Source organism: Stigmatopora argus, chromosome 22, assembly GCF_051989625.1.
Source record: "Stigmatopora argus isolate UIUO_Sarg chromosome 22, RoL_Sarg_1.0, whole genome shotgun sequence".
Taxonomy (NCBI): domain Eukaryota; kingdom Metazoa; phylum Chordata; class Actinopteri; order Syngnathiformes; family Syngnathidae; genus Stigmatopora; species Stigmatopora argus.
In genome coordinates this window covers 4,508,717-4,519,921 of record NC_135408.1, presented here as the reverse complement: position 1 = coordinate 4,519,921, position 11,205 = coordinate 4,508,717, and the positions used below count along the sequence as shown (strand labels likewise).

Sequence of the window (11,205 nt, the reverse complement as noted above, 5' to 3'; positions counted from 1 at the left end):
GGGTGAAGCTAAAAAACTGGTAAAAAATTGGGTAGGGGAGAATTTTCTGAAATATCACTTAACATAATTTGATTTATTTTAAATAAAAGGTTTTTGGGTGCTGACATTAGTTATCAAATTAATGAAAATAAAGTCCAAAATGTCACTATAAGTATCCACTGAATACATTTGGTTTATTTGATCGGGTTAAAACAGCAAATTTGGTTCAGAAGACATTTTGAGCGCAGACTCTGAAAAGCTTGAAGATGTCAGGTACAACAAACTAAAAATTAAAAGCAAAACATCTGGCCAGAATCATTTTTTTTATAAAATTTGAACAAGTGGATACAGCACAGCCTATCACGCATATAAAAAAATACATACAATAACCGCAAAAAATAAATGAATCTCATCTTTTCTAAGCGAGGAAGTAGACGTTCAAGTTAGCTGATGAAATGTAAAAGGCACTAAATGTACAACAATCCAGTTTTTTTTTCTTCAAAAGAGTGGCCAGTCATACAAAAATAAAAAATAAATCACAGGGCAGGTTTTGTGTTCCATATTTCAGACGTAGTGCACTTTTTTTTTTACACCAGAAAACAACTATTTAGCACAGAAAGCCAAAAAGCGCAACGACAACCGCCTTTGTTTAAAAATAATTTATACTTTACATCACCATTAGGACGACGGGAATGCGCTTACAGTAAAGAGTACACATAAAGTACGCGTCTTTTTTTTCCCCGGAACACGTCGACGACACTTCATTCACAGGAACGCAGTTTTGGCATAAAAAAATCCACATGTTAAAAGACATTTTAAAGCTGCAACAGATGATATTTGGCCCAATTGTGAAATGAAATAAAATGCTTCCACATCAACAAGCATTTTGTCATAAGCTCATCATATTAGTAGAAACATGCAAACTGAATTTCTAACATGCACGTTATTTCTTAAATGGTAAAATGTACTACTTTTGCGCGAATTTCGCGCAAACCACGTTAGTGAGGATACATGCAAAAGCCATTCGCCATTCGCTGCCATGAAACCTTATTCCTTACTCAGCTACCAAATTATGTTGGCGGCAACTTGCGTTTTACGATTTTACCTGAATGCAGCACCAGTTTAAAGTGTTTGCATTTTTTTTTCTGAAAGAAAGTTCCCAGTGAAAGAAATGTATTGCGTCAGTTGTCATGGAAACCAAAGCTGACATTCCAAAACTTGATTAGAATTGACTGGCTACCGTTGAAGGGGATACTTAGACATCCAATCCATTTTGACTGGGAAAGAATAGGAGCGACCTATCAGCCCTCCTAGTCAAAATGGATTGGACGCCTACCGGTGGCAAAGTCACTGAGAAACCGTGACCGGACGTTTCGCCGAAAGACGTTTGGTCGACCGGACGTTTGGTAGAACGGACGTTTGGTAGAACAGACGTTTGGTCGACCGGACGTTTGGTCGCTGGGTTCGCTCGCTGTCAAATTATGACAGCGAGTTTACTGTTGATATTTTGATATCAGATATTTAGATATTAAACTCACTCTCTCTCATGATTATATATTTGAGAGCTGGTTTCAACAGTAACAACCCGGCGACCAATCGTCCATTCGACCAAACGTCCGTTCGACCAAACGTCTTTCGACCAAACGTCCAAGTACCCATTGAAAAGCGTTCAAAGTCAGTCCTTCCAGTTGAAGTGAATTAGTCATCAATCGTTGTTAGTGAGTTCAATATTAAAGTGGGGAGGTTGAGTTTAGAATGTTTGGGGGGGGATAATCAGTGTTTTTTTATTCACATTTTCTTATAGTGGTACCTCGACATATGAGCATTTCGAGATACGAGTAAAATTTTGGGCAAATATTTATCTTGAGATACAAGACAAATTTTGATATACGAGCAGACAGCGGACGCGAGGTGCTGCCCATAAGAACATCAAGGGCACTGTCTCTCTCCCCGCAACTCCCTCGTGTAATGTCTCTGGTCGCAACTCCCTCTTTGTAATGTCTCTGCGAGCACTGGGCGGAGCGTTGCATTTTTTCAGTGTTTTTTTTTCCCCATTAGTCATTGCGAATCGATCGCTAATACGAGCGCTATATATGCTACTTCTCGTTGGCAAGTGGTCGTGCGTTATCCTATTGTGAGGACATTTGTATACATCATTTTCAGAATATTTTGAAGGGAATACAAAAGCAAACAGTCCATCGATAGTGAAAGTCAGGGTGGAGGCGGGGCAAATAGAGCCAACCCGGGAGAAGAAAGGTATCAAACTTTAATACAACATTAGAATTAAGTTTAGTGTAAGGTTAGATTAAACTTATTTTTGAGTGTGTCTGCATCGTAATGCAATTTCATTTAAATGTGTTTGTTATTTTACCAGCGCGTCGCCATGCGTTTCTCTCTCTCCCCCCTTCGAAATCTGTATAATTTTAGTACTATTAAACACATTTTAGTCATATTAAACCACTAGTTATGTGTTACTTTGTTAATAGATGGCGAATTAGAAGAAATAAAACATTTTTTCCAATCCAATATCCTGTTTTTGGTGTTTTTTTCAGAGGGTTGGAACAAATTAATTTGTTTTTAGTTCATTTCAATGGGAAACGTTACGAGACATAACAAGCTCAGTCCCGGAACGAATTAAGCTTGTATCTCGAGGTACCACTGTATACTTTTTATATTAATAGAAAAAAATAAATTAAAAATGATTCATAATAAAAAATATATATAACAATAATTAAGATCGCATTTTGGGTCATGTAGCCCACCCTTTTTATACAAAATGTCTATATTGTGGGCCTACATGACCTAAAATGTGTTACTTTTGTTTATGGATTTTTTTAAATGACCAAAAATAGTCATTTGCAAATAGCGAGCAATTTATAAAAATAAATCGTACATTTTTTGTTAGAGATGGGCTTTAGTGGAAGGTACCAGTGACAAGTAACAAAAAAAATAAATTCTTCAAAGGAGTGGTTCAATAGTAGTTTGTTGGAAAGTCAAAAAATGTAACTTTTCTGACCAAAGGTCAGTTGAGTTCATTACCAGAAGTGCTAGTGGTATTTAGTTATGAGGTATAATTATTGATGAATACTTCAAATTGGAGCACTTGTACTGAAATCCATCCGGAAAAAAATATGGTGTTAAACATCCCCAATATTGCTGAATAATAAATGTACTTTAAACCCTTCATCCATGTAAGGCGGAAAAAAATCAAGCCTAGTAAAAAATTATGAATAAACTTTATGATATGAATGTCAAAACGTTCATTTAAATACCTATTCTAAACCGTCAAAACAACATCAAAAAGGTGAAGCGTTAAAAGCGTAGCCATTGGTCCATTTCATATATCTTAAAGGCTGAGGAAGGAATGCAAAATGGTGGTGGAAATGTCTATCAACGTGTCCCTGTTTAGTGATAAAGAATTCAAAAGAACGAGCGTATCAAGAAAAAAATGTGAAAATGTAACAAGGGACGTGATGGCAAAGAAAGAGAGGCAGAAAATCAAAAAAGAAAGAAACCAAAGCGTCCCCGAGAGTAGCTGACACCAGCGGTCCGTTACTTGAGTGCTTGGGTTTCTCCACATCTAGTTGCGCGCGTCTCCTCCGTCCGTCCGTTTCAGTTTTTGCGAATGTCGGCGTAGACCACCGGCTCCATCTTGTGGAAGGAGCTTTTGCTGCCCGAGTGGTCCAGCTGGACGTATATCACCGGGCCCTGCCGCAAAAAAAAGAAGATATTTCACCACTGGGAACGTTGCAAGCGAACACTATTTTTCTTTTTCTTGCCCAGGGATTTGCACCAGCCCCCTCGGCTCCTACCTGCGCTTGGCCCGGGGGGCTGACACTGAGGGGGCCCTCCACCTTGGGCTCCGTCTTCTTTATCGGATGCGGCGGCGGGGTGCGCGCGCTTTCCAAGTTTATACATCTAGTTTGGGGTTACCGTTTGCCACGTTGGTGCACGATGGAGAGACACGGAGCAAATGGACACAAAAAAATGACAAAAAGCAAAACAGACGGTGATGAGCAGGTGAGGCGATGAAGCAGAAGTACGACAATTTTTGGGAGCACTGTTTTCGACTTACAGGTGTCAAACATAAGGTGCGGGGGCTGGATTCGGTCTGCTACGTCATTTTGTATGACTCGTAAATCATGTGGAATTACTTTACAGTACATTGTTAATACTCAAACAGTACCTGTAGTGTTTTTTCTGAACATTTTGGCCTTGTACACTTTGGTATTTTGTTCACTTTGATCCTGATGGTAGCATTCAGCAAGAAAAGTCTGAGAACCACTGGCTTACAGTTAAATAACTGTTAATATGTTACCTTAACAGACACCGAAATAGTGTTCTCCATTTTATTGTGATTAAAAGGCTTGTTTTTTTTCTGGTCCCTAATAAATGTGACAATTTTTCCTTCTAAATCGATCATGTTTGGCTTCGATTAGTTGAAAGCGACAACATCGTGCTTTACGGGTTGATTATTAGCATGCTATGGGTTAGTGCAGCGTAAAAGTGGGATGAACAATGATGTTAAGAAACAAATAGATGGAGGCAAGCGAGCGACACCAGTGCAAACAGCAACCCCAAAGATAGACAAGTTGGTTTAACACACATTGTTTTCCCATTTTTCCCCAGCTTGGTAAGATCATTATGCCCGAATGCCAAGAAGAAACTTCAGGCTCATATAGTCATGCAATGTGTTAGAAAGGGTCTAAACTGTGTTTATACAGTTAGAAAAGCAAGATTATTCAACAAGGATTATTCAATTATTCAATCACATAACACAGTTAGATGCACTATCTCTACAATTGAATGAACTAAGACTTTAGCAGGTGAACTCCATTTGAGTAGAATTGTCAAAACTGACAAGCGTTTTTGTCTGATTACAGTAATCCCTTGATTATCAATTTCACTACTTTGATTTTTTTAACACTTAATTATTTAAAAATATATCCATCCATCCATCCATCCATCCATCGATCGGACTCAATTGGCGATTTTTCGATTATTGCGCCCATGTCTGGTCTACATTGACAGCGATATTCGAGGGATTACTGTACACCCTAAATTCGCCAGTTCGCAGTTAACGCCATACAAATAGCAGTATGCAGCATATTGGAAAAGTCATGTGGCAGTATAAACAGATCAAATGTCAGAAGGGCTTATTATAGGTCATATTAAAAAAAAAGTTCACCTGGAAAGATTAGACTACAAAGACCAACAGCCCCCATTTTTATGTGCGTTGCGTAAAAGAGCAGCTCATTTCTCTACATAAGTACACGCGTAAAAAGGCTAAACGTACATTGCGGAAATGAGAGCTAGCGCCACCTACCCTTCGTAATCGTGGCGACTGTGAAGCACCTTTATCACGATGCACACGGCGACCAGGATGAGAACCAGCAGCAGCACAACTCCGCACACGGCTCCTACGATAACAGGAGTGGTAGCCCGGGGGAGAGCTCCTGCACAAATACCAAGACAGACATTCAAAGATATCAAAAATACATATTCATAACATAGCAAAGTCACAGTGTCGGTCATTTGCAAGTCATGCGGAAGATTCCCTGGTAAAGTATATTTTACTAGGTGAAAGTTTTCATTATACATCCCAAAAATATCCCTCGTTTTTGTGTTTTTGCTGCTTTTCTGTCTTAATGATTTGATTTGGTGATTCTTTATGATCCCATTTACTTTGATTTGCTTTGTACTTTGTGCTTTTGCTTTGTTGTTCTGCCTATTCACCCTCTTGGTACTGTCACAATGAAATTTCCCAAATACGGGATGAATAAAGTTGTCCAATCCAATCCAATTACCATCAAATTTTTGTAAACAGTAATCCAACAAGACATTATTTTAAAAAAACGCATAACAATATAAAGTATATTGGAGATTCTCATGCTAATTTCGTTACCAATTTCAATAATTTGACTTTACAAACTTAAGGATTTCTCCTCCTATACACTCCTTTCATTTAATACCGTATTTTCCAAACAATAAATTTGGCTCGACATCCAACTAATATTCAAATGCAACTTAAATATGTTTTTTCCTCTCTGACCACGGACAGTCTATTAATTTTTTTAGGCATTCCTTTCATTCATTCATTTTCTGAACATCTTATCCTCACAAAGGTCGCGGGGGTGCTGGAGCCTATCCCAGCTGATTTCAGGCACCAAGGTGCACGAGATTAGCCTATTAGCATTTGGTTGCATTAGCGGGCATTAATATGAGCATACACATGTACTTGCTGGGTATTTTCCTCCATTTAGAATACAAAATGTTAACAAATGTAACGTTTGCCACTTAATCAAGATTAAAAGGCATTACGATTCAAAAAACAAAAATCAAAGACTTTTTAGTAGACAATGAATTTATCCTTTTCGTTAATTCTCCACATTTTCTTTTTGGTAAGCAAAATAATACTGCAGTTTAATTTTGGTGTAATTTAGTCATTTGGAAAGAAAGGTATTTGAATATGTCAATTATATTTTGTGGGCATTACTGCATGTGCGGTTTAAAAAAGCAGTATTGGTTCAAAGGGGATCTTGTTTTAGAAAAAAAACAAGATTGATTACAATTTTTAAAAAGAGACTGCTGCTTATACCCCAGAAAATCGGGATGCGAAAAAGGAATAATTGGGCAGGTCGGGATTTTCAAAATTTGGTGATCAGTGCACCGCTAGCGACTCATAAAATATCACCTTTCAAAACGACGCGTAACTCCGTTTGCGCCCGCGTGCCAGAGAAATCGGGCGGATTCTTGACGTCGCAGAAGTATGTGCCGTTGTCACCGAACTGCACCGGGTTTATCCGTATGGAAACGTCCTTCTTGTTAATGTCGCCGATGAACTGCACCCGGCCCTTAAACTCCGTCAGCAGGTCCACCGTCCCATCGTAAGCGTAAACGATCTGCCACGAGAGGAGGAAAGTGGGGCTCATTTCACGGTCGCCCGGGAATTTTCTTTGGCATTTTGTGAAATAACACACTTACCGGGCGGGACTCCTTGTGGAACAGGTTGCCTGGTTGACTGGACAGGAAGTTCCAGGCGACTGTAGTGTGTTTGGTGACCACCTCGTTGGTCTTGAAGGTGCAGCGCAGCACACACTCTGTCCCATTTTCCACTATCACCTCAGGCTCGGTGAAGATGTCAACGGCTAGCGTCGGCGCCGATGCTGAAAAAGACGCAGTTGTCAAGTGTTAAAGAACCACGCAGCTACATAAAAGTACAAACGCTCCCCTACTTACAAACATTTGGGATACGAACAACGGTACATACGAACATGTCTGCGCATATGGCATATGTCGAAAAATATTCGGAAAGAGATGCTGTAAGTTAGATTTTGTATTGCGCGCCTTTTTCCGAGTAGTGCTTCTTTCCGCCGCTAATAGCAACAGCAACGTGTCGAGGAGGAGGAAGAAATGCCTGTCCCCATGAAGAAATTTGAGACGGAACTCTTGGCCGAGGGGCAAGACCCAAATATTGAACGTTGCACAAAGGTTGCAAATCAATTGAATGATGCCATACAGTGCTACCTCATCATTTATGATGAAAAAAAAAGAAGAAAACTGTGCAATCGTCGTTAGCTCGCTTCTTTCGGTCAGTTTCTAGTAAATCCTCCAAGGAAGATACTCATCAACCCTCATCTTCTTCTCCTCGACCCTCAACTTCTTCCTACATTGAAGTTACGGAGTTGGAAGTAACTTTTGAAGGCCATTCCAGCGACGACGAAGACCCTCTCATGATATAAAATCCTCCTCTTCCTCCTCCTCCTCCATCATCTCCTTAAGCATCGAGTACATCTTCCAAAAGTTAAACTTCATTTTATTTATCTTATTACGTTCATGTACATACTGTGTGTTACTTATACAAGCCTTAAACATACTTATATAAACCTTCAATATACTTATATAGGCCTTAAACATAAATTATAATACAAAATATAGCACTGAAGCAACTTACGAACAATCGCTCGGAACGTAACTCATTCGTAAGTAGGGGAGTGTCTGTATGTTTGCAATTCATCATTTTGCAACATCAAATAGGGAAGTAAAAGTTCTCCATACTACAAACTGACCTCTAGCTTCAAATTTGATAATATATTACAACCCATAAAGACTGAAATGTTATCAAAAAAGGTCACATCAAATTTGGAAACAATGTCATCAAACATGAATTGCCTGGGAAAAAAAACAGATCTAATTTGTATAAGGATCTGTTGTTAGATATAGTAATTTTTATTTCAAAAACAAATAGGAATTTGAAAGGAATGTTATTATTGGGGGAAATGTGTATTGGTGCACATAAGAGTATCATTCAAATATAAGGGAGGAGTTTAATTGAAAAACGAAAAACACCGGATACCTATCTATCCAACCCTAACTGCCATTAAAAACATTGTCAAATCTACCTCCGCATTGGATTGCTAACATCAAAGATAACATCACAGACAGCATCAAAGAGCCTTTCTTCTATACATATTGTCACATATAACCCTATACTGCCATTAAAAACTGTCAAATCTACCACAGCATTGAATTGCTAACATCAAAGACACCACCAAAGAGCCTTTCTTCGCTATATTGTCACATATGACGTTATTCCACATTTAAATAACAACAATTAGGAACAAAGCCAAGGCAAAACAGGAAGTACGCTATCCCTAACTATGAGAATGAATTCAACCACAAAATAAATTTTAATAACTACTAAGAGACTCATTTAAAAAGAAAAAATAATCTAACAACCAAATAAAACGAGATAGTGGACAGGATGACCAGCACGTGATTGCTTATATCTGGGTTTTTTTCAACTTCCTTTCAGATTTTTCCTGTGCGTTTTTATAAACTTCAACTAGAAACCCACTGGTACGTTTTTTAATCGGAAAATTAATGTTTTTTAGCGAAATTGTACGGACTAACAAACCAAGGCTGTGATGCGGCCAACATGGCTTGTGTTTTGGTCCGATTTTCTCCAACACGGGCAACCTGTTCACTCCGATTAAAACACAACATAAAGCCTAATAACAGTAAACCGAACAGATTCGGGATCCGATCGAGCTTATGTAAACATAAAACGGATATTTACAAGCGAATTGCGCGAAGGTGTCGAGCATGAAGGTGTATCCGTACCCGATACCCGAGACAACGTCGTCGTGTGTCCTGAAATCACAACCCACCCCAAAAATACATGTTTAATCAGTAAATGGCACTTACCTGAGAGAATAAATATCAAAAATCCAATCAATAAAACACGCCGATGAAGCTCCATGCTGTTTGTAGCGTATTCCAACCTATTACGCGCATGCGTACTTTGGCGTCTGTGTTGTTGCACACTTGGTTCTAAGTAAAAGACGTAAACGGATGATTGTGTCCAGGCTCTCGTCTTCAATACAGTATTGTTGTTAAAAAACGGGGAGATTCAGATTTTTCTTTTTCCCCACCCTATCAAAGGTCTTCTTCTTCTTCGCGGGTGGGTGGGTGTATGCTCGATACTACTTGTCGCCGCCCTGTTGTCCAATCTCCGTATTGCATCAACGTCGATGGTGGAGATCCAAAGTAGTTTGGTACAACTAGCGACTAAAAAGAGGGAGAAAATTCCCCATGTTGGATGTGGCAGTGACTTTTCCACTCATTTTTATCATACATCGTGATTACCAATTCCTTCAGAAGGTAATTCAACCCATAATAGAAATATGTGATGGCCTCATATTATTACATATCCCAAACCTGCCCAAAAATCCAGCATATGATCATTTTTGTGCACCAACAAGACCAGTGGGCGGCACAGTGATGAGTGGTTAATGTGTCGGCCTCACAGTGGGGGACATGGGTTCAAATCCAGGTCAGTCCACCTGTTTGTATGTTCTCCACGGGCCTGCATGGGTTTTCTCAGGGTACTCTGGTTCCCTCCCACATTCCAAAGACATGCATAGTAGGCTGATTGCACATTCTAAATTGCCCCTAGGTATGAGTGTGAGAGTGAATGGCCATTTCAGGGTGTCAGATAGGCTCCAGCACCCCCTGCAACCCTATTGAGGATAAAGCAGTTTAGAAAATGAGATGAGAGACATTCCAGCCAATACTCTATGGCAGGCATGTCCAAAGTCCGGCCCGCGGGCCAATTGCGGCCCGTGGACAAATTTTTACCGGCCCGCGGCCTCTATCATGAATGTTTTTTTTTTTTTTTTTTTTTAATATTTTTTTTTTTTTTTTTTTTTTTTAATATTTTTTTTTTTTTTTTTTTTTTTTCATCATGAAATCAATAATATGCGGCCCGCCAGCACTGTTGACCACAGTATAAAATACATGTGTACAAAAAGCTATTTTTCATATTTTTCATTTCACCAGAAGATGGCAGTAGCCCTGTGGCCGCACTCTGGCCGCCGTGACCCTTGACCTTGCGTGATCGTTTCAGCCCAGCACATTTCTAACATGGCGTCTGTAAACAAAAAAAGGAAAGTTGACCGCGAGGGCCGCCGCTTCCAGGACAAGTGGAAATTTGAGTATTTTTTCACTGAAATACGAAACAACTGTGTCTGCCTAATTTGCCAAGTGACTGGCTGTTTTCAAGGAATTCAACATCAAGAGGCACTACCAGACGAAACATGCTAGCTACGACAAGCTAACTGGGAACAAACGCGGTGAAAAAGTGAAGCAACTGGAAGCTGTTTTAACGGCACAGCAAAGCTTTTTCACAAGAGTCCGTGAGTCAAATGAAAATGCCACAAAGGCAAGCTACGACGTGGCAACGCTGATTGCAAAGCACTGCAAACCTTTCACTGAGGGTGAATTTATTAAAGACTGTGTAATGAAAATGGTTGAGAAAATTTGTCCCGCGAAGAAGCAAGAGTTTGCCAATATTTGCCTGGCTCGTAATACAGTGGTACGGAGAATTGAAGACGTTTCATTAGATATTAAGAGACAGTTAGAGGCAAAAGGAACTGAGTTTGACTTTTTCTCGTTAGCGTGCGATGAAAGCACGGATGCGTCCGACACCGCTCAGTTACTGATCTTTTTAAGAGGAGTGGACAATGACATGAACGTGAGTGAAGAGCTTCTGGACCTCCAGAGTCTGAACGGCCAAACAAGAGGAACGGATTTATTTGTTTCTGTTTGTTCCACCGTAAAAAAACCATAACGGTCAAATTTCCATGGTTAGTTACTACTACTACATTCAAAGAATGTCAGGCTAAATAGTCGGCCCCCACACATTTTCACCTTACCAAATCTGGC

At 39.6% G+C, this 11,205-nt stretch overlaps 1 protein-coding gene across 1 annotated transcript; it reads right to left on the bottom strand.

Annotated features, from left to right (window-relative positions):
* Positions 1-3,196: 3,196 nt before the first annotated feature.
* On the bottom strand, positions 3,197-9,451 carry mpzl1l (myelin protein zero-like 1 like). Its single transcript, XM_077593084.1, has 6 exons — positions 9,187-9,451; positions 6,964-7,145; positions 6,674-6,881; positions 5,306-5,435; positions 3,792-3,897; positions 3,197-3,687 (listed from the first exon to the last, which is right to left on the bottom strand). The coding sequence occupies exons 1-6, from the start codon at positions 9,239-9,241 to the stop codon at positions 3,592-3,594; spliced, it is 777 nt and encodes a 258-aa protein (XP_077449210.1). The 5' UTR covers positions 9,242-9,451; the 3' UTR covers positions 3,197-3,591.
* Between the last annotated feature and the right edge of the window lie 1,754 nt (positions 9,452-11,205).

Bases quoted from the DNA above. Each gene is read 5' to 3' on its own strand.
- mpzl1l (XM_077593084.1), bottom strand. From the start codon at position 9,241: ATGGAGCTTCATCGGCGTGTTTTATTGATTGGATTTTTGATATTTATT. The intron at 7,146-9,186 runs GTAAGTGCCATT...CGTCTTTTTCAG, and splicing joins TTTGATATTTATTCTCTCAG to CATCGGCGCCGACGCTAGCC. The intron at 5,436-6,673 runs GTGATATTTTAT...GTATTTGTGCAG, and splicing joins GTTACGCGTCGTTTTGAAAG to GAGCTCTCCCCCGGGCTACC.